Source organism: Nyctereutes procyonoides, unplaced genomic scaffold (genome assembly GCF_905146905.1).
Source record: "Nyctereutes procyonoides isolate TBG_1078 unplaced genomic scaffold, NYPRO_anot_genome, whole genome shotgun sequence".
Lineage (NCBI taxonomy): Eukaryota > Metazoa > Chordata > Mammalia > Carnivora > Canidae > Nyctereutes > Nyctereutes procyonoides.
In genome coordinates this window covers 26,715,325-26,739,662 of record NW_026575142.1, presented here as the reverse complement: position 1 = coordinate 26,739,662, position 24,338 = coordinate 26,715,325, and the positions used below count along the sequence as shown (strand labels likewise).

The window sequence follows — 24,338 nt, the reverse complement described above, 5'->3', positions numbered from 1 at the left end:
AAGTAACATGTTCTTCAGCACACAGATGAAAGAAGTAGCATTGACATTCTGTTTGCCATTTTTGTTCATCAAAATGTCTCAATTTCATGTTCTCATTGCATTAAATCACAACATGCCAAATATTTAATTCTAGTTTATAGCAGTGATTGTGAAGTGATCCCATCCTGTAAGGCTCTGTGGTTTCTCTGGTAAATGTGACTAGTGTCTTCTTTCATTCCTCATAGCACATTTTTGAAAGACAATCATTTTAAAATAAGACTGCATAAATAACACATAGGTGATCATCTCAAACCTTAACCCTACTACAATAAGAATGCCTTCTACAGTAATTAGGAATTGGGTCTTAGCATAGGTAGAGACTATCTGTGTATAATTTATGTGTGTGCATGTAATTTGGGAATTACAAGTTTTCAAGGAAACAGTAAATAATAGTAAAACAATTTGAAAATAATTTAACTTTCAATGATTGAGAAGAAATGTTGGTATCTTTTTGTCTTTGCAGATATACATTACCATTGGGCTTCATTATAGAGTAGAAAAATGACTAAAGACCTCCTTGATAGTTAAGAAGTGGTTGCTTTATAGTTCATATTAGATTAATCTCACTTATCAACTTTTTAAAACTCAAACTTTCATATTTACTTAAAGATAGGGGCACCTGGATGGCTTGGTTGGTGGAGTGGCAGCTCATGATCTTGGGGTTGTGGGTTTTAGCCCCATGTTGGGTGTAAAGATTACTTAAATTCTTTTTAAATCTTTAAAAAAATAAAATTTGATCCTGCTATCTATGCTCAGTTATTTAAATCTACAAATTGGATTTGGAGGACATAGGAATGTAGTATTTTAGTGTTCTCATCACTATCTTACTCTCTTTTTCTGCATACTATGTTTTTGAAGCTTTGTGTTTAAGAGTATAAGAAACAGCGGTGCCCGGCTTGGGTAAGGAGGATCCAGCTCTTGATTTTGGCTCAGGTCATGATCTCAGGGTCATAGGATCAAGCCCCACATAGGGCTGTGCAATCAGCAGGGAGTCTGCTCGAGATGCTCTCCCTCTCCCTCCATCTTTCCTCTTACTCTCTCTCAAATAAATAAATAAATCTTTAAAGGTATAGGAAACAAGTACTAACATTTAGAGAGGATTTATGGTTGTATTATTTTCAGGATAATTTTTTAAATTTTGTTTGGGTTTTTTGTTTTGTTTTGTTTTGAGATACTAAGTCTGTTTTTATTGTTGGATGACCAGTATGGAATCCTGTATCTTACAGTTTGTGCTTGCTCTGTTTAAGATTATTTATTTTAAATAGCTTCTCTTAAAGAAGAATTTAAATAAGCACAACTGTCACATGATTTGTGAGAAAATATCCTACTGGATGAGGAGACACATTGCTGAGGTTACAGATTTTTAGGGTGCCTCTTTCTTTCTATTTAAATACTAGCTCCTAATAGTTTAAAACAAACAAACAAAAAAAGGCGTACGTGGAACTCTAATGGGTTTCAGTTTCCATGGTGATAAGTTTTCAGCTTCTGACACTGCATGCCACCTAGTGTTTCCAAGGCAAAAGCTTTGATGTATTGGTGTCCCACGTTTTATCTTATACTAAAGCTGAAGTTGAGAACTATCTGAACCTCCTTTTCTTTTAAAAAATGCTACATTTTCCATGTATGAGAAGTCTTGGAGCTACCATGGGGGTGCTTCCGTATCCACAGAGGGTTGTCGTTTCCCAATTGAATTTTGAGAGCTCCATTTTGGATGAAGCCATGGTGGACAGCCCTGCTGTCAGGCCGTCCTCTGTGTCACTATTCACAAGCACACCAATTCCTCGTACAACTCTTCTAGCCTAGCTAACTACGTATTTTAGTTAGTCCTTGATAAAATTCCATCCCAAAGTGCTATGTAAGAATGTATAGAACCCTAGAAACTCCTACCAGAAGACTTACAGATGAAACAGATCACTCTCCAGGATTATCAGCCTGCCAGAGCCTCAGATCACGTTTCCATGTGTACCCGGGAAACCACAGACAATCTGTAATCTGTATTGAAATTCCAAATTTAAGAATTCAGAACTGCCACAGAACTCCACCACCTAGAAGTGTACTGTCAAATAATAAATCAGGAGACAGATCGTTAAAAACCTATATTAAGAATGCCAGCGAATCTTTCTGGAGGCTAGGAAACAAAACCTTGGATTGAATTTGGCATCAAGCTAAAAATTTAGAATGCAGTGGGGCTCCCAGCTCTCCTATAAACTTTATATTCGCTTTCCAAACTAGCTTGATCAGCAATGCTTACAAGTTTTACTTTGCTTTACATAGATAAACTTTACTTAGTATAATAAAGCCACAGCACAATGCCAGGCGTGAATCAGCATTCAGTAAAGAAGCCGCTCTTCTTACTGCGAATTTGTTTGTTAGACAGATATTACCGGTCACCGACTGCACACAGTGTACATGTCCTGGGCACTTAGGAGATACCAGTAAGCAGACCAGACCAAACTCCCTGCTCGCCCTGTTCCTACACTCTAATGGAGAGAGAGTTCAAGTGTAGGATAGAAGGGACACACTACCTCCCTTGGGAAATTTTTCCTAAGCTCCATTCCCCCAGATGCTCCCTGTGTCTCACACACACACACGTATCTTTTCACATAGCTGCTTTCTTAGGGCCATGATAGTTAAAGGAAGAAAGTTAGAAAGGAAAGACAAATGAGAACACTGAAATCCCTAGGATTGTACCTTGGACCAGAATGTGATAGACTTCATGTAAATCTTTAAAGAGAGAGTGAAGTAGTGTTCCTGAAAATGTTTGTTAGCAATCTGAGGGTTAAATTTGAGGAAAGAGACTTCTGAAGATAATCAGAACGTGGGCAAATATATTTTGAAAGTACTAGAGAAAAGAGGTCACGTTTGAATGGAAATGGGGAGACGCAGTATGATTTACACCACTTTAATTTACAGCGTACAAAATGGAAGTAGGAATAGAGAAGGAGAGAAATAGTTTTAAGATCAAGATGACAAAATGATACTGTTGAAAGTAAGAGATAATGGGAGAGATGGATTTGGCTAGAGGAAACGAGGGTGAGGTTTAGATTTGTCTATATTGATTCAGAAAAAGACTAAAAATAAGGAAAGCAAATGGATAAAAAATTAAAGTTTCCATCATTTGTAATTCTGTAGACAATGTACAGAGTTCCATTGATTTTAGATAACACGAAGTATAACATAAAAACCTAGCTCTGCCTTCAGAGGTTTCATTACCAAGCTCAATAATATAAACACCATGAAAGTTTTTATTTCAAACATTTGAAGGTATGGAGGATCTTTTATTAAACACGTGGCCACCATTCTTACTCAGAGTCTTCCTCTTGGAGGAAGTCACCCGAGAAGTGAATTTTCCAAGGAGGAACAAAGTCAGTTTTCAGATTTTAATTTCGTATAACATGTAAGTTAACTTGGGGTGGTAATCAGGATAGACAATTGCCATAAAATTTAGAAAAATATGTTAATAAAATGAGTCTATTGAACACTTTCATGTAGAAAAGAGTCTAAATGGGGATCCCTGGGTGGCGCAGCGGTTTGGCACCTGCCTCTGGCCCAGGGCGCGATCCTGGAGACCCGGGATCGAATCCCACATCGGGCTCCCGGTGCATGGAGCCTGCTTCTCCCTCTGCCTGTGTCTCTGCCTCTCTCTCTCTCTCTGTGACTATCATAAATAAATAAAAATTTAAAAAAAGAAAAAGAAAAGAGTCTAAATGATTGTGCAGTTTACAATGAAAATAGTTTTGTATTGACTTAGATTATAAGAAGTTACAAATATCTGAACCTTTTTAGCAAGTTTTAATATAATACTGTCATTAGATTTAGCTGATTAAATTTATCTTCTTACAGATGTGCCAAATACTGGTGTAAACAAACCTAGAGTTTCTGACGCTGTCCATCCCAACAACTATCTCATCAGGACAGAGCCAGAACAGGGGACCCTCTATTCACCAGAACAGACATCTCTCCATGAAAGTGAGGGTCTGTTGTATTATCTTTTAAGTATTGGATTTGCTTTTAATTTGTGTGCTATTTGAAAATGAGCATCAGAAGTGTAAAATAAAGATATTTTCTGCTGGTTTCATTCCTGCAGGATCATTGGGCAACTCAAGAAGTTCAACACAAATGAATTCTTATTCTGACAGTGGATACCAGGAAGCAGCAAGTTTCCACAATAGCCAGAATTTGAGTAAAGCAGATAATAGACCCCAGCATTCATTCATAGGATCAACTAATAACCATTTGGTGAGGAACTCAAGAGCTGAAGGACAAACACTGGTTCAGGTAAGGCAAGCACATCAAGATCCTTGTGAGGAAATACCCTCCTAACTGAATATCTGTTATAAATATTCTTTATTAGAAATAAAACCAATACTTACATTTTTATTTTATAGAATGGACAAAGTAGCAAAATCATTTTAACACTTTTCAGGTCTGTGATATTTAAAAAAAAAAAAACTTGTAGGAATTATTTAGGAGCTCATATTAATGAATTCTGATAAATTTCCAATACAAGAGAATAAATCTCCTAGAAGAAGCATAAGAGGAAGAGTCCAAGGCAGGAGTGTGAGAAAACTGGGTAGAATATTGTAATCCCATAGGGATGTGCGTTCCTAAAAATACTAGAGCTCCAGTATGTTCTAAAGAGTCCTAGAGGCCTAAGCACTATTCCAACACCTGAATAAAATAGGACTGGCCCCTTCTAACCAAAGATTTTTGCCTTCACCTGTGGAATTATTCCCTGAAATCCCATTTCTTTGTTAAAATGTAGATATTCTTGCCTATAGAAAGGTATCATGTACAAGTGTAGCCATTCTGTTAAGTTAGGATTTTCTAACTTGTGGGTCAAAAAAATAGATGGCCTGTGTACGTTTTTATAAAAACTCATTAGCTCCTCACTCATTGCCACTTCCCATCAGTCCACTAACATGTGCCAGAATTAATGGAAGCAGGGTGGCAGTAACCAGTTGGGATAACAGTCTGTCCAAGTACCCCAGTGGTTTCTCTGGAGCTGAAAAATGGCAAGATCATCAAAGAAGTTAGGCAGACACTAATCCTCTCATAATGTAATAGAGGAAGCCCTGCATATAACACTGCAGTGGGCCAGGCCTCCCCGCACCAAAGGAGAAACACAGGAGGACTTTGGAACTTCGGCTCAACAATTTAGGAGAAATTCTTAAGTAATGAAAAGTAGTTCTGTATTAAAACAAACAAAAATATAGTGCATGAATTTTTAAGCCAAGCTGCACCACTAGTCCTTAGAGTATACATTTCTTCCTTTGCTATTAGGGATGGTTTGATAGGAAAGTTTGAGAAGCTTTGGACTAGGTACTTACAGGAGTTTATCGACTTGGGTGAATTTTTATGTCAGCTGGTTTGAAGTCACACTTTAGAATAATAATTATCTTAACTAGAAAAATTGTCTTAACTAGAGAAATTGTCTTTTCTCCCTAAAAGTGGGGTACTTGGTACTTACCTCTTTTTTTTTTCTTTTTAACTTACAGTAAGTTTATTTTGTTCCTAGAGCTGAAGAATTAGGTTGCAAGGGGGTCTCTAAAACTCGATTTGCATGTAGTCTGGGCAACACGTTTCTAGCTTTTGGACCAAGTATCCCATTTTGGTAGGAAACCGCTCATATGTGAGATCTTCTTCACTTATTTTTAGCACTATTTCTAAACCCCAAGCACAGATTTTAATTTTCCAACTGTCTACTAATTTGCAAACTCCCTCTTTCTTGCCTTGTTGTTTATTTACAATTGCTTTCCTACCCCAGATCTTCTCTCCATGGCTGTTGCCTTCCCAGAATTGTTGAGTTTGAACACACTTGAGGTGTCAGAGCAGGTGTGTCAGCTAGTCCACTTGCTTATGATGCATGGAGACAAAGCATTCTTTCCCTTAACGACATCTAAGAGTCTATAAAATCCTTGCCTTATTCCTGTTTCCTTAGAGCCCCAGCTAAAAGTGAAAGGGGGTTGGTGGGAACTGTACTCCAGCAGCCTGGTCTTGGGCTTGGAATTCAGTGCCCTACTGTCTCATCCTATGCTATGCCTGTTCCTCTCAGGCCAGTGCCCCCGTCCAGCCCCCATCCCTCATTGTTGTGCTGCATCACAAAAGGCATCTGAGACCTAGTGCTTGCTGGAGTGAGTCTACAGATTTATAGAAGGACCAGCCATGGCAGAAATGTTTTTCATTTCCCATTCTGGTCTTTTCCAGCTGGCTAGCAAAGAACCCACCAGAGACTTTGAGCATTTCTCCTTGCTGCAACAGATTTTGGGGTACTTTTTTGCATCTCTCTAAATCCACCAGCTAAAGATAAGAGCTTATAGTTCAAAGGAGGTAGAAAGAAATGGACAAAATCACTAGGAGCCACACATGAGCTAAAAGAAGAAATTTGGCTAGAGCACCTGTGCAACCAGGCTGTCCCTTGACAGTAGATTCACCAAGGAGAGCTTTGGACCCCAGGCCCTATCCAAACATTCATTTATTCCACATTGAAAGAACACATTCCTTTTGTTAATGGGGCCAACCCATAAAGATGAATTAATTATAGACACTCCTCTAGTCACATTTAGATTGATGCATTCAGATACTGTTTTGTTTTGTTTTACATAAATGCAGTACCTTGGCCAAACACACAGTGTTATATTAGTTTTAGGTATACCATATAGCAATTCAACAATTCTATATATTACTCAGTGCTCATCACCATAAGTGTTTTCGTAATTCCCTTTATCTATTTCAACCACCCCCCTACCCACCTTCCCTCTGACAACCACTAGTTTGTTCTCTATATTTAAAAGTCTGTTTTTTTTTTCTTCCTTGGTCTCTTTTTTTCTTTGTTTCTTCATTTGTTTTGGTTCTTAAATTCCACATATGAGTGAAATCCTATGGTATTTGTCTTTCTCTGTCTGACTTATTTCACTTAGCATTATATCCTTTAGATCCACCCATGTTGTTGCAAATGTCAATACAACATTTTATCTGTTGTGAAAAATGCATAGGCAGGAGGGTAAAAAAAATAAAGGTGAAAGAAAAATGAATATTAAGTATCTTTGGATCTCTCTTTACTGGTTGATTTAGTATTCTGAAGGGGAAAAGGTAGAGGTTAAACTACCAAAAGAAGGTAGGCCAAGAAAAGCACAGTAAGGACAAATACCCAGCTCTAAAGCATAAAAAGGAAAGGACAGTGAATTCACAGTCTTTAGTGAGCTATGTGCATTTTTTTCTGTAATGACAGTGGACACAAAACCCTGGATAAACCCGTTCTCTTTTTTCCCCCTTTCATCAGCCATCAGTAGCCAATCGGGCCATGAGAAGAGTTAGTTCAGTTCCATCTAGAGCACAGTCTCCTTCTTATGTTATCAGCACAGGCGTGTCTCCTTCAAGGGGGTCACTGAGAACTTCTCTGGGTAGTGGATTTGGCTCTCCGTCAGTGACCGACCCCCGACCACTGAACCCCAGTGCATATTCCTCCACTACCTTACCTGCTCAGCGGGCAGCCTCTCCGTACTCTGCACAGAGACCCGCCTCCCCAACAGCTGTGCGACGGATTGGGTCAGTCACCTCCCGGCAGACCTCCAATCCCAACGGACCAACCCCACAGTACCAAACGACCGCCAGAGTAGGGTCCCCACTGACTCTGATGGATGCACAAACTCGAGTAGCTTCCCCATCCCAAGGCCAGGTGGGGTCGTCGTCCCCCAAACGCTCAGGGATGACCGCTGTACCACAACATCTGGGACCTTCGCTGCAAAGGACTGCTCACGACATGGAACAATATGGACAGCAGCAGTATGAAATTTACGAAAGAATGGTTCCACCTCGGCCAGACAGCCTGACAGGTGAGTGCAAGTGACAGCACGACATAAAGCCGGATGAGGAAATCTTGTGCGTGATCGTCACTGAAACAGAGCATGATAAAAAGCTTATGTTTTTATCTCAGACTTTACACCGCTAACTTCACACTGACTTGTCTTTCAGGCTCTATAATTCTTAGTGCATGAAACTATATACATTTATATCAACCAAAAACCTTTTACAAGGAATACATTCCTCCCCCTCCCAACATTGGGTACAAAAAGTACGTTTTTGCATTTTAGAAGCACTGGTTGGAATTCTAGGCAGTTTATCCAGTTTTGTTTTTGTTTTTTAGTGAAAGATTTTTCACTAGATAAGCTTACTCATATCCAAACCCCTAAATGATGTTAAAAGATGGCATCAGAATATCTCTTTAAATATTTAGCTTTTTAAAAAAAAAATAATAAATAAATAAATATTTAGCTTTTTTAAAAGAAAAGCTATAATGGTATAGAATATGGATTTTTCTCACCTACTGCCTTGATTTTAGCTTCCTATTGGGAAATTCACAAAGCTCTTATGATTACCTTCAATGCGACTCAGATTAAATCAGAAAGACACCAGCAAGGTTCCATACTATAGCCATTTCCTTCAGGGTAGTTTCATGGAGGATTTTCCACATAATGTATAGACATTGTTCTTTTTATCAAAATGAAGTTTATCTTTAGTGTTTTAAGTTGCATTTTAAAGTAAGTTTCATTTTTCCCCATTTTATACACAATGGGGAAAAATTAAAATTATGTAAGAAAATGTGAAATGAGAAATGAAAAATCTCAGGCTCCTCGACCCTTAACCACTCATCAGTGGAGGGTTCTGTGTTTACATATATAAGTGCATATATTATATACAAATGTACACACGTTGTGTTTTATACTGATAGGAATTCTGTTATATATTTATATATATTAAATACCTTATACATATGTAAATATGTGTAATATATATATCTCCTTTTTTTAATTTGTCTAAGAGCTCCATTCTGTCAATAGATGCCTATGACCCCCATTTTTATAGATAAAATTTCTTTTATCTCAATTAATGGACATTTGGGTTGTTTTTTCATTTTTAGATAGTAGAGACAACCATGCAATATATATAGTTAGTTCTATTTTGTTCTTGCATATTTTGCACTACTCAGATAACTATGGGATTCATTTCTTTAAAATTGCTAAGTCAAAATATATGTGTATTTGTTCTTAAATATTGTCATACCTCCTGCCTTCCAGGAAAGTTGCATAAATTTCTATTTCCACCACTAGTTTTGAGCCTATGTATTCTCCTAGACCTTCACTAGCACTGCGCATTGTCAGAGTGCTTCGTCTTTGCCAGCGTGGTAGGTTAAAAGCTGCATCTCATTGTTTTAAATGCCCTTTTTTGAGTTATGACTAAGATTGAAGATTGTACATGTTTATCAGCCATTCTGTTTCTTTTCTGCAAACCGCAAGTGTAGGATTTTTTACTTTGTTTTTGGTATTTCTTATTGATACGAGTTTGTATTATTTTGTATAGTAAAATTAATACCTTTTCCTATGGCTTCTGAGAAAGATAAAGCCTTTATGAGATTTTCTAGTTGAATAATTTTGCATGAAGAATTAAAATTGAACTAGAACTTGAGCTCAGATAAAGTACTAGTGGAGAAACCACCTTTTTTTCATTCAGTCATCAGAGGAGAGCACTTGGCTTAGATATTTTCTAGCATGCCTCTGAAAGTCTGCAGCAAAGTGAGGTAGGAATCATTTATGAAATTCTGTCTCCCAAGGAAACCTTGAAAGATAAATCGTTCTGAGAATTTCTGTATTCCCCCCTGTGTATGTATAGAACAGCTATGCAGAAATCTATGTTTGCAGTAGAGTGAAGTAGAAACCGAGGAAAGGAAGTGAGCACATAAATTACTGTCTATGTTTAACCCCAAGACGGATGGTCTCCTTTGGTTTAAAACGCCTGCCTTCTGACATTGCAGGTAAAATTAGAATTTGTTTCACGGGGGGAGAAAAGCAGACCTAGACTATCACAGATTTTTTTTTTCCCCTAGTCGACTACAGTCTTCAAAAGAAGCAAAGAGTTTCCTTATAAAGGTTCTAGAAAAAAAAATGAAAAATAAAAATTAAAAAAATAAAAATTAAAAATAAAAAAAAAATAAAGGTTCTAGAGAAGCTTTGCTTCTCATCATCTACCTGCCCACTTATTCTGAATGTGGGTCCTATTTTGTGAATTCCTTTCTTTTATTCTTACTTTGGAAAGTGTTGTGCTTGTCACAATATTTACTATGGTTCTTGACTTCAAAGGATTAATAACCTTCTAATTGATAAGCCTGAAGCAGTATTTTATAATAGATTCAGACACTTGCATATTTGTTTATAATAATTTAAGTGATGCTATAATATGTGTATAAATTACTTCCTACAACAGAAAAATATGCCTGCTCTAAAATATTCATTTTAGTAAAATCAGAGCATGTCAGGAAAAGTTTCAAGAATACAAAGAATACCATTTGGGAGATAAATTTATGTCTATTTCCAGTGTCTTAAATATAAAGATTTTAAATCACAGAGTATATGTCATTGTAATAGGTAAACTGATATGTATTTGTGGTATTGCAAATAGAAACTATTGGTTAGGTAAATAATATTGTGGAAGATCAGTCTTTTCCATTATTTGGAGGGAGAGATAAGGCTATTAAAAATAAATTTGTGTGAATACTTCTGGAAAAATTATTTCTAATAGTTAAAGAAGAAATTATTTGTCTTCCAATTTAAAAGATACCTAAGTTATAGTGGATTTTCTACACATAATCATTTTAGTTATTCTATAGAAGCAATGTAATTTTGTGATTTTTTTTAAATGTAAATGTATAGGACATTTGACTTTTATTTGTGTGTGTACACGAACAGGTGAACAAAAATAGTAACCATCGCTGTTTTGTTATTCACGAAGATTTCTAAAATCAAGAAGTACTATATTTCACTCTAATTCTAAGGCTTTTATTTTCCATTATCGTATGCCACATATAGTAATTTCATCTCACTAATAATCTTAAAACAAGTGAATATTTGCTGGATGCTTTTTAGAGTTAACAACAACCTCATTTTGTTACCTTTCCCATGAAATTATAGTAAATATTTACAAATACTTAAAAATCATATCATACCTTATAGTTGCCAGCAAAGAATCTATCCATATGCTTGCACCATTAGACTGTAACATTCTGAGAATAATGCAGAAGGCTTTGTTCTTATTTCACATTACCAGGGAGGGTAGTGGGGCCATGGGAGCTCAGGCAATTTCAAGAGCATCCGGGGCTTGGCTTGCCTACAATGTTGAGTGATTTACAGAATCCCACAGCAAATCACAAGTATTTGTGGCTCTATGGAGTGTCAAAATAGCACCTTGTATTTTTTTTTTTTTAGTTTTTTTTTAAATTTATTTATTCATGATAGTCATCAGAGAGAGACAGAGAGAGGCAGAGAAACAGGCAGAGGGAGAAGCAGGCTCCATGCACCGGGAGCCCGATGTGGGATTCGATCCCGGGTCTCCAGGATCGCGCCCTGGGCCAAAGGCAGGCGCCAAACCGCTGCGCCACCCAGGGATCCCAGCACCTTGTATTGAAAAGATTGCCAAGGACCAGGTGTATTTAACTGCCCACTTTATATCACCATTAACAAAAACAATGTCTGCACCTTTCTTCAAAATACTCATGGATTCCGTAAAGCAATGGAGCTTTACGGAAATTTTTTTTTTAAGATTTTATTTATTTATTCATGAGAGAGACAGAGACACAGGCAGAGGGAGGAGAAGGCTCCCTGCAGGGAGCCTGACCTGGGACTCGATCCTGGGTCTCCAGGATCCGGCCCTGGGCTGAAGGCGGCGCTAAACCACTGAGCCACCGGGGCTGCCCCAGAACAAGAAATCTACAAGTGAATAAAAAGTTGAAATCTCCAAATGAGAACTTTACAGTAACAATCCTAATACCATCTTTAGAGTTACACTGGCTTCCACGTACCCCTGGTGGGCTAACTTTGCGCCTTAATTCTGTGCTCTTGGAGGGCTCTGCCAGGTTCAAGACCTCTCATGCCATGTCTCCTTGAACCTTGAGGATTAGCTGTAGCCAGTGTTGTGTGTTCCTTCTCAGCCCTACAAGTAAGTAGTTCTCTGATGGAGACAAATCACATTTCCTTTTGGGCTCTCAGTTTCCTTGGTTTTGAAATGAGGTTTGGCCAGATAATCCTAATTGTATGATTGTTTAAGCCCATGATTTTGTAAGTGGAGAGCCAGTAGCTAAAACCTGTATTGGTCCATTTAGTTTCTTTCCATGTCACATTGCTGTCCAGGGTAGGTAATAATCATTCATCCCAGAAGTTCTACGTATTGGGACGCCTGGGTGCCTCAGTGGATGAGCTTCTACCTTCAGCTCAAGAAGTGATCCTGGAGTTCCAGGATTGAGTCCTGTGTCGGGCTCCCTGCAGGGAGCCTGCTTCTCCCTCTGACTGTGTCTCTGCCTCGCTCTCTGTATCTCTCATGAATAAATAAATATTTTTTTAAAAAAGGAAATTCTGCATATTAAACTTTCTTCCCACTCCTCACTAGCAACATTATCATTCATGTTCAGGCCCATTGCCTTTAGTTCTCATATGATTAACTGAGCTAATAGGAGGTGAATGATCCTATCTTTTTGTAATTAGTTACTGTGTTGATTATTTACAGTCATTTTAAAAGCAAGTAAATGCTAACTTTAGATACGTTTGTGCTTTCTTTTGCTCATATTTGGAACATAACTTTAGTGTTCTTACCAAGTGACAGATTTTACTTACTGATGATAAATAACAAACTTCTGAGCATCATAATATAGACTACCAATTCAGTTTCTTTAATATTTGGGTTTGAACTGTACTTTTTTTTATCACAAGTCCAATCTGTAAACTTTCATTATTAACAGTTTGAATGAAAGAATTTTTCAAATGATTTAATATTAATGTACTAACTTTATGCTTTTCTTTTGTACTAGAAAGAAGGTAAACCAGAATCTAGTATGTGGGTTCCTGCCAAAACAACTATGTTTAAAAAGCAGAGAAAAATACAAAGCCAACAAATAGTAAAACAATACCTCATAATAATAAATGTTATTAGTTCACTGATAATAGTCTAAATTTTGTAACAGAAAATTTCATGTTTTCCTGTAAAAATCATGAGTGAGTTGAAAGACATATTTCTAAAGTGTTCTTAAACATTAGCCTTTACTAAGCACTGTTATGTAGACATTGTCTTAGATGTTGAGATTTAAGAGGTGTGGGACATGGTGGGCCCTGCTGCAAGAGCTGGTAGTCCAGTCCTGCAGAGCAGCAGCAAAGAGAATGGTATGAACCATTGTTCTTATGTTTGAACAAGGGAAATTGTGTAACAGTAGAAGAGGGCATTCTCTTTTCTGTCACCGCGATAAAATAGCTTACCGTTGGGGAATGAATTTCAGAGTATCAAACCATCTAATAACTTATTTTTTCTTAGAAAATTTACCTTTATCTGGCAGCCTCTTGTAAAACTCAGTAGGTTTGGTGTTTAGACTTAACATTTGGTCCTATTGGTAAGGTCCTATTAATAAGGCTTTTAACCTTACCAGAATTTTCTCAATTTCTTAATGATGTGATTTTCCCTCCTCTAGGCTTACGAAGTTCCTATGCTAGTCAGCACAGCCAACTTGGGCAAGACCTTCGTTCGGCTGTGTCTCCTGACTTGCACATCACTCCGATATATGAGGGGAGGACCTATTACAGCCCAGTGTACCGCAGCCCAAACCACGGGACTGTGGAGCTCCAAGGATCACAGACAGCATTGTACCGCACAGGTTCAGGTGGGCCTCGGCACCATTCAGCTCGTTTCCCAAATGCACAGGCCCAAGAGCAGAAGTTCTGAGATTGGGTGCTCTGGTAGTAAGAAATCACAGTGCCCATTTGATTGTCAGATGAGCAGCAGTGACAGCAATAGATAAGCAATAGAACAAGTTTGTGTTGTACCTGTTTATAAGTGACATATTTTTAACCTGAGTTTAATCTAATCAATGAATGTAGTAATTGGGATCCCTGGGTGGCGCAGCGGTTTAGCTCCTGCCTTTGGCCCAGGGCGCGATCCTGGAGACCCGGGATCAAATCCCACTTTGGACTCCCGGTGCATGGAGCCTGCTTCTCCCTCTGCCTATGTCTCCGCCTCTCTCTCTCTCTCTCTCTCTCTCTCTCTCTCTATCATAAATAAATAAAAATTAAAAAAAAAACTTTAAAAAAAATGAACATAGTAATTACACTGTTGATTCACAAATAAGTTTGTAGAGCTACGAATATGACTCTCCTTGGATTCGAAATATATCCGATATAGAAAGGAAAACCTTTGTTGGAATGTTCCTTTGTGCTTTTGTTTCCTGGAACGTGTATGTAGAGAAGATCCCTTGATAAGTTATTTGCCTATCTTTTATTTAGCATGTGTGCAGCCCAAGTACATTTCGTATTACTCCTTTTTAGATACTAGATTTCCCCTGAACGTCTAAGTGTAGAATGTGAAATATATATTCCTCATGATGGACTCAGTCTGGGACAGAATACAGTAATTGTATTTATAAAAATATGGAGCTAGTACATCACACCCTTGCATCCCCACTGTCACTTTTATACCACACCATAGTGGCTGGTAGAGCAGAAGCTATAGCCTATGGCCACATGACCCGCCAGATTATACTGCAGGTCTGGCTCATGGAATTCCAAGAGGCCCCCCCCCTTTTTTTTAAAAGAGATCATACAGAGGTGCCTGGGTGGCTCAGTTGGTTGAGCATCCCACTCTTGGTTTCAGCTCAGGTCATGATCTCAGGGTTGTGGGATCAAGCCCTGTGTCAGGCTCTGGGCTCAGTGCAGAGTCTACTGGAAATTATCTCCCCCTGCTCGCTCTCTCTCTCTCTCTATCTCTTTCTCAAATAAATAAATAAAATCTTTTAAAAAAAGAGAGAGAGATAGTAAGATTTATTAACATGCCCACAGTGATAATCCCACAAAGGCATAGCTCTAGCAGACATACCTCCCAGAACACTAGGAGGGAGGAGACTATCTGAATTGATTCTTTGCCAGAAACTGATGGTTTGGTCCACTGCAGGATTTTTCTTCTAATAGAATGTACCAATTTTTAATAAATATGAATGAAGAACTATTGCACGTGTTACATGCTGTAAATTGAGGAATTTTTTAAGATCTGATTGGCTTTATTAACTGATTCATGATTCATCATCCTATCTAACAAATGGAAAGGAACTCCTAAGAAATTTCTTTCATAGGATTAAGAAATGATGTTAATAAAATCGTTTAATTGTGGGAAGAATATGTTTGCAGTCATTGGAGAGATACCTTCTGCAATAATTAAGAAAGAACTATTATATACAGCATATGGTACCTTTATACATAGCATGATGCAAAAATTTAAGGGAGTAGCCACAGAAGAATTTGCTATATCAGTCTTCTTTCTTAAGAAATAATTTTTCCAATATTACCAAAGTTCAAAGGTCTTTAAATAAAATATATATCAAAATAACCTGTGTTACACTACGTGTTCGAAGTTTGATGATCTCAATTATCTGCAGATTTGAATAATTGTTTTTATTGCTAAAATGAAATTATGACATTTTACCATTTATTTATCAAATTAATTCCTTTTCCTATATTTACCTTTCACTTTTGTTACTAAATCTTAATAAGTAAGATCAATCATGTAAGCAGATTTATAGTTTTATTTTTGCTCTTTTTAAATAATAATATTGACATAGTCTTTGTGTATATTAAAAACTTAAGTGCCAGGACGCCTGGGTGGCTCAGTGGTTGAGCATCTGCCTTTGGTTCACGGCGTGATCCTGGAGACTGAGGATCAAGTCCCGCATCGGGCTCCCTGCATGGAGCCTACTTCTCCCTCTGCCTGTGCCTCTGCCTCTCTCTCCCTTTCTGTCTCATAAATAGATAAAGTCTTAAAAAAACAACTTAAGTGCCTTTTTTAGCACTAATGAGCTAGATTGGTAAAATCTAAATTGTTAGTGTTGGTAACATTAAGCATTTATGTATTTGTTAAAAACTGTAATCCTTAAAATTAAAAATAGTTTTACTTTGAAAAGTATCACCTTGTAGAGAATGTACTAATCATTTTTAAAATGTTGATTCTCTAGTAGGTGTTGGAAATCTGCAAAGGACATCCAGCCAACGAAGCACCCTTACATACCAAAGAAATAATTATGCTCTGAACACAACAGCTACCTACGCAGAGCCCTACAGGCCAATACAATACCGAGTGCAAGAGTGCAATTATAACAGGCTTCAGCATGCAGCGCCAGCTGATGATGGCACCACGAGATCCCCATCAATAGACAGCATTCAGAAAGACCCCAGGCAAGTACTGGTTATGAGTCTCCAGAATGCTACAGTATCATGAGCATCAACCATTCCTTTATTCTGTTTTTTTTTTTTTTCAAGTTGCCAAGTCTATTATAGTATCAGTTAACTCCTTATCTCTAGTATCTCCGGTTGTATTTTAGCACTGTAGGTCCTTGAGGTTCATTTCATGATAGATTCCTTCTTTCAATGCTTTAATAATAAGTTAGAGAATGCACAAGTCTGTGTAAGTATCTGCAGCGTTCATCACTGGCCTGCTTCACCAAAACAACTCCCTGGGATAGCCTTCTTGGTGATTTATACGAAAGATTTTTAAAGGATCATTTTACCCCTTTCCCTTTATCCTGAATGACTCTTTAGATGAGAGGGCCTCAGAAAAAAATGTATGGTGTTTTAAACTGGAAAAAATCCATGTTGTGTACATTTTAAATCCTACTGGTCAATGCTGTGTTGTGCTTTTTTTAACTAGGTCCTTGAAAAGCTTTCTGCCATTTAGGAGAAGATAGTTTACAAGAAATTCTCATATCTCATAAGCAAAAAATATTTGGCTAATAATACATGTCTCCTCCTTTTAATTTTATTTCGCCTTGTAGAAAGCATGTTTTATTAAGATAAGTGTGAGTCATTTAGTACTTGATTGATTTTGAAAAATAGCCTCATCTGTAATGAAAGCCATTTAAAATATTCAAGAACTAAAAAAGATATTTAGAAACTGAAAGAATTTTAATTTCCGAAAGAGTGGAATTATTTCTAAATTTTAAGCAGCTTGAGTGTTATATGAAGGCATATATTAGCAAGATTTCATTCACTCTTCGCCTACGAATTGTTGTTTTACTGGAAAATTGTTATAATTATCAAATCATTTTTAGCAACCTACCAACCTATTCTAATGAAACGTGAATTAAAAACATGAGTGAGATTTTGCTCATTAAAGCAAAATAAAAGTACTTTTGAGTTGAACGGGAAGCCCACTGCTTCACTGAAACCTTTGCACCTAGTCACTCTTGCCTACAGTTCTTTATAGTTCATACATACATTTGGTTCTGCTAGTCCATGTTCTTGCCATTTTAAGGGTTTTTAAGTGATTTGTTTTATAGTACCTCCAATATAATTAGGTCAAAAATACTTTTATATGCTTTCATTTTTTAAAACCTCAAAATGACAAAATACACACCCTAATGGATGCAGAAAATTCCCAAAAGGGGTTTTGAATTAGAGGCAATTTAGACCATACCTCACCTGAACCTGCAGAGGAAAGAATAGCTATCCAGAAAGACAGTGAAGTGTGATTAGAGTTTTGAGCTTAATCTGTGTCTCTGAAGACTTCAGTTTTGACCTCTAGAATGAGTTGATTCACCATAAATGAGGATTTCATGTATGATAATACACTTCAGCTATTCATAGTATGATAATTTTGTAGTCTAATGCGTAAAACTGTTATGGCTAGCTTTGATTATATGAAACTTTACTGATAATGTGTTTTGTAAGATGAATAAATGATTATTTTATAATAAGTGCATTTATTCTAGACAAAACTGGAATCCAGGTGAATCTGAACTTTAAATATTCAAACCAAAATAAAAAGCTCCTGACAGCTTTTAATTTTTAGTTTTGAAAATAGCAAACTTGACGTAATATTTTTATTCACTTCCAAGCCCACGTTCTTTACTATTAATGCTGCATTATAATTAGCCTGGAAAATTTCATCTAAGACTTTAGCAGTTATTGATGTTTTCTACATAAATGGAAATCTGTGATTTTTTTTATAGTTATCTAGTGTGGAAGCAAAATTTATTAGTAGTATACATGACACATCTAGAAGGAGTAACAAAGTACTTCCTATGATAGTGATAGTGACATAAAGTATATTAGCATTCTGTGGTGTTCCTTTTGAACAGGGCTTATTTACTCTGTCCTGTTCAGCAAAATAATTCCATTTACTATCTCTTTGACCTCATAATTGTCGTTTTATAGCTTCATCCATCATAAAACTTATAATTTAGTGTTACTATTTTTATGTAAATATTCAGTTTACCTTTTAAAGAAATTAAGAGAAGAAACAATGATTTTTCATATTCACTACGTTTACCATGTATAGTTCTCTTCCTGTATATTCTTATCCCATTTCCCTTCCACCTAAACCCTTCCTTTAGCCTTTCCTGTGTTGCTTGTCTGCCAGCAACAAATTCTCTTAGCTTTAAGTTATCTGAAAATGTTCTGATTTCATTTATTTTTAAAGGATATTTTTACTAGATATAAAATTTGGGACTGACAAGTGTGGGTTTTTCCTTTCGTACTTTAAAAGATGTCATTCATTGTCTTCAGACCTCTATTGTTTCTGATGAGAAATCTTCATTCTTATTATGTAATACATCTTCTCATCAGCCACCTTTCAGGTTTTTCCCTTTATCTTTGACTTTCAGCAATTTTACTGTGACAGGCCTAGGGTGGGTTTTTTTTTTTGGGGGGGGGTGATTTTTTTTTTTTTTTTTACATTTACCTGCTTGGAATTCAGCTGAGATTCTCTGAATGTTGGTTGATGATTTTTACCACAACTGGGACATTTTTACCCATAATTGCTTTAAATTTTTTTTTCTGCCCCAAACTCATTCTCCTCTCCTTCTGGAATAAGTTGGCATTATCCTACAGGTTACTAAAGCTCTGTTTATATCTTAAAATCTTTTTTCCCTATATTCTTCATATTGGATATTTTTTATTGATCTGTCTTCGCATTTATTATCTTTTCTTCTATAGTATCCATTGGAAAGCATCCAGTGAATATTTTATTTCAGATACTTGACCTTAGTGAAGTTTTTTTATAGTTTCCATGTTTCAGAAGACATTCTTCATCTATTCATTCCCTACATACATCTTTTCCTTTATTTCTTTGAGCACATCTGTAATGACCTTTTAGAGTCCCCCTCTGATAATTCTAACATGGGTTTTCTCTGGGTTTGGTTCTGTTGTTTGGAGGGTTTTCTGTTTTGTTTTTGACATCTTTGTAGGTTACATTTTCCTATTTCCTTTTATGTGCAGCAGCTTTAAATCCTTTGCTAACTATTATGGATGATACATTGTAGGAACTCTGGATTCTGCTGTCTCCTCTTAGGATTCTGAGTTTAGCTGTGGCAGACAACTAAATTACTGACAGATGCTTCTGATCCCATCAAGATTGGTTTTGGTCTTCTAGGATGGGTCTGTTTCAGGTTTGTTTTACTCCTAGTGTATTCCTCTACTCTTTCGCATAGTTCATTGTGGAGACTAAATCCTGAAATGCTCAGTAAAGTTTGCACTCCGACTGGCCTGGCAGTCGAGCATCACCCAGCACGTGCTCAGCTCTGTCCTAAACAGCTGCTCCACCAGACCCATACATCCATTATGGCCATGGACAGCCCAGCCCTCAACTAAGGACTTGTGAGCAATCTCCTGCATAGTTCCCTCCCTCCAGTACCCTGCCCCACAAATTCTAAGCACTCTGGCATCCCCAAATTCTAGTGCCTCCCCCTCAGTTCAGTAAGTCCATTGCTCTACTTCATGGACTCAGCTTTGTGTGTCATGATTCCAAAAATGCCCTGCAGAAAGCCAGGGAATACAGGGCTGATAATTCCTGTCTCTCAAGGATTACATTCTTGTGTTACCTGTTGTCCAGGACCTAAAAACAGTTCCTTCATATATTTAGTCTGGTTGGATAGTTGTGTTTTATGGAAGGGCAAAGTCCAGTACCAATGTATTCTATCATGGCTGAAAACAAGTCTGGGCCTAGGTTTTAGTGAAGAAAACCCTGGCAGGCATTGATGTCATCCAGCCAGCCCATGAATTGATAGCAGTCTTTTCAGGGTAAATTTCTACAGAAAATCAGGGTTGGAATTGATGCCAACCAAACCTAACTGCCCATCTCCAGCTGGAGCCCACCTTTTGTGTTGTCAGGCCCTCATGATACCCAATGGTGCCGGAAATCTTGATCATATCTGTGCCATTTAAAGAGGAGAAAAATGTGTATTCGTAATGATTGTGAGTCATCTAGGAAAGATGAAGTCACACTCCTTGCACTCTGTTAATTACAGCATAGATTTACATAATAGGCTTTAGACAGATTTTGACCAGAAATAATTAACATAGTTTCAGTGCATAAAAGGGAATTTGTTTTAGAGAGTGACCCAACTTAGAATAGTCCCCTTTTTTAGGGCTGATGATTAAAATACTCATATCATATTTCAAAACATATAACTAATTTTAATAAATATCGGCACAATTTAATCATCACAGCCAACCTAAGAAGGTAGAGATGACCATTTTATTGTTCCTACTGTACAGGTGGGAAAGATAACATTCCAAATAATTAAGTAGTTTTCAAAATTACATAATAAATAAAGGTAGTAGAAGTGCAACAGGGGCAATCTAGTTGTGTGTTTCTTTCTGCTGTGTTAGCCTGCCTCTCTTGGCATTTGTGGTATTCTTCATATTTTTTTTAAAGATTTTTTATTTATTTATTCATGAGAGACACAGCAAGAGAGAGAGGCAGAGACACAGGCTGAGGGAGAAGCAGGCTCCACACAGGGAGCCCGATGTGGGACTCAGTCCTGGATCCCAGGATCACACCCTGGGCCAAAGGCAGACACTCAACTGCTGAGCCACCCAGGCATCCCTATTAATGATATTCTCCTCCAGTTTGTTCCCCAAGCCAGAATTCTCCATCTCACCTTTGGCTTCAGTTTTCCGAAAATGATATAACTGCTGTGCAAAGAGTGGATGAGGTGAGAAAGTGATATTGGAAGCAGAGAGAACATATAGGAGGCGGTTAGATGTGCCAAGCAAGATGGGGAGAATGGATGGGTTGGATTTATATGAAATATTTTAGAGATAGTCAACAAAGCTTGCTTTTAGGTTGGATAAGAAGGATTTAGGAAAGAGAGGTCAGAGATGGCTCTATTTTGTTTTGAGCAAATGTGTGAATAGTCTTCTTGTCACCAATCTTTTCTGATTCTAGTACATTCTCTACTTGGCCACCAGAGTTATCTTTCTTATAAATGTGACTTTATAGGGCAGCCCTGGTGGCTCCGCAGTTTAGCGCCACCTTCGGCCCAGGGCGTAGTCCTGGGGACCCAGGATCGAGTCCCATGTCGGGCTCCCTACTGGAGCCTGTGTCTCTGCCTCTCTCTCTTTCTGTCTCTCTCTCTGTCTCATTAATAAATAAAATCTTTTTTAAAAATGTGACTATAAATGTTGCATTCTCTCACTCTTCTACATCAAAACCTCTGCATTCGATTCCTTATGTGTAGGGTCAGCATACAGGCTACCTGGGTTTCACCTACCTCCAGTCACTTCATTACTAATCCCAGTTCATTGCCTCTATCAAATGTTATTTAATAGTGCCTACCTCGTGGGGCAAGTCAAGGTAAGTGAGGTAATGCATATAAAGCTTGTGACACAGTGCCTAAAGCAGGCAAACTCAATAAATATTAACTCCCTGTTATTAATATTAAGACTAAACTTTTTTAGTTGGGCATCCAAGAATCTTTACATGAAACTGTGTCTTATTCAATGCTTGTATCTCTCTGGCACCTGCTACAGCACCTGCAGCATAGTAAGGATTCACTATTCGTGTGAATGGATATGTGTGTGTGTGCAGGTTTAGATTACCCCTTTGTAATGACAAGCAAGTTAACACATGGAGCCTTCCCAGACCAAGAACGACTCTAGGCCTTTATAAACTAGGCAATAGAAGTATCACTGGCTTGCTAATTTAAAGGGTTTTTCTTAAGGTTTATTCAGTATCAATTCATTTTTTATAACCGTTCATTCTGTAATCAAAGTCTGCAAATTGATTGTCTTGTGAACCATTTCTAAGAAATTGGTCTTCTTATATGTAATGTAAGCATATGTTCATATTTAACAAGGATCCCAGTGAGCCAATCAGTTGACATCAGAAAATTTTAACAATGTGATATTATCTAAAAAGGCACAGTGTTAAAGGTGTACATGCTTAGTAGGATTGTACATTCATTATATAAGAAGTTGGGGTAGCATAGGGATTGATGGTACAAACTCTGAAAGCAGACTGCTCATGCTAGTTGAATGACTTTAGGCAAGTTGCTTATTCCCTCTGTCTCAATCTCCATTTCTATGTGGCTGCATTAAGAATAAGTGAATTAGGGGATCCCTGGGTGGCTCAGCACTTTAGAGGCTGCATTTGGCCCAGGGCGTCATTCTGGAGTCCCAGGATTGAGTCCTGCATCAGGCTCCCTGCAGGGAGCCCGCTTTTCCCTCTGCCTGTGTCTCTGCCTCTCGCTGTCTCTGTGTCTCTCATGAATAAATAAATAAAATCTTAAGAAAAAAAAAGTGAATTAAATACATAAAATGCCCAGAATACTGCCTGGCACAGAATAACGACTCATAAAATATGAAGTGGTATTTAATATGATCCAGTTCTTTGAAAAAGAAGTTCTTTATGCACATGTGCACATTTGCACACCTAATAGGAAAAAAAGACCGGCAGGAAATGTCAGCAGTGGTTTTCTCTGGTATAGGGTTATTGATTAAATATTTTTTAAGTAATTTGCTATGTTTCTATCTTATAATCAAGAACAACCATAAAAATTAAGTTTCTTAAAAATCTTTGTGCCCACGTTATTTGCAGTTTCCAGGCTGACATCATATCTGCGTATTCCCACCAGCGTCCCTTTCTCTCTTCTCACCTGACTAAAGTGCACTTGTTTACCTGAGCCTTGCACCTGCAGATTTCTGACAGAGGCAGAAAGGCATAAAATTAGAATCAAAGAGGAAAATGAGAATGGAGACGTTTTTCACAACTTCCTTTGTTCTCTTGAGTCTCTTCCTGCGCATCTGTTTATTGTGATTTCTTTAAGATGTAAAGCAACCAGGCCTCTCTGCATGTGTTGATCACGGGGAAAGGTTACTTATATTTATCTATTTTAGGAGTCCTATAACTTCCAATTCTGGTCCCGGCCAAGCTTTTTTTCTTCTGACAAACACTTCCCTCAGTGCATTGTTAAAACCTGGTCCTTCCCTCTCTGAAACAGCATTTTTCTCCCCCAGGGAGTTTGCCTGGCGTGATCCCGAGCTGCCTGAAGTCATCCACATGCTGCAGCACCAGTTCCCATCAGTCCAGGCAAACGCAGCCGCCTACCTGCAGCACCTGTGCTTTGGCGACAACAAAGTGAAAATGGAGGTACAGCCCCCAGCACCTGGCAGGCCCCGGGAGGCAGCACCTTTCTGTTGAGCAGTCACGTGCTTGCATGCTTAAGAAATTACCAAATGCCATTCGGAGGCCCTTTCAAAGGGATATTTAGATATCAGATACCCCTCTACTTCCTAACCATGCCTTGCAGTATTTTTCAGGAGAAACCAGGATAAGTATCCTTCTTGGAGCGCTGTTAGCATTTTCAGATCATGTGTCCACTGTTAGCTGATTTACAAAACATGAAGCAAAACTCAATTTAACCTGCATTTTTTAAAGCATTTGCCAAAATTCTATTCGATAAAAATTATGTATGAAATTAGTGAGCTCATATGCTTGAGGAAGTTCTGGTCAAGACTGAGTCAAGTTACAGACCCAAGTTACTAATACTGAACCTATATGAATATTTCAGATGTTAAAGGTTTTTGGCAATCATAGAAATACAGTGAGTCATTGTTATTGACTAGTGTCCTAGGACATACAGGTTCTTTGTTTTAACATCTTAGCATTTTCCCCCTGCAATGGCATATGGAACTTGGTTGTTTTTCATCAACTTTTACTGTACAAAACAACATACCAGTTACTGAGCTAAAGGTGGGTGAAGGAAATAAAGCCCAGAAATATTCATGTAATGTACTGATTAACTGACAAATGGAAGATTAGGGAGAGTAGTCTAGAGAAACAATTCTGTAATCCTGGTGACTTCAGCCAGAAATCCTTTCCTCTGTGTTACCTCTGATCCTTTATACAGCTTTGTTGTGTTTGTGTATTTGCCCATTGCCCTCAGAAGTGGAAGTATAACCCTTCCATGTGTTTAGGAGGTTGGAGAAGGACTCTGCTGGCTTCCT

The 24,338-nt window shown here is 37.7% G+C and overlaps 1 protein-coding gene across 6 annotated transcripts in view; it reads left to right on the top strand.

Moving 5' to 3' along the window:
* Positions 1-24,338, top strand: part of PKP4 (plakophilin 4) — a 234,776-nt gene that overhangs the window by 171,822 nt on the left and 38,616 nt on the right. For 2 of the 6 annotated variants that reach the window (XM_055307844.1, XM_055307839.1), the window contains exons 5-10: positions 3,883-4,014; positions 4,127-4,317; positions 7,322-7,874; positions 13,544-13,732; positions 16,073-16,289; positions 23,349-23,481. In XM_055307844.1, coding sequence (XP_055163819.1) covers positions 3,883-4,014; positions 4,127-4,317; positions 7,322-7,874; positions 13,544-13,732; positions 16,073-16,289; positions 23,349-23,481 — 1,415 coding nt within the window. Of the gene's footprint in view, positions 1-3,882; positions 4,015-4,126; positions 4,318-7,321; positions 7,875-13,543; positions 13,733-16,069; positions 16,290-23,348; positions 23,482-24,338 lie in introns of all 6 variants that reach the window. The other 4 variants (XM_055307843.1, XM_055307838.1, XM_055307842.1 and 1 more) reach the window with 3 other exon arrangements.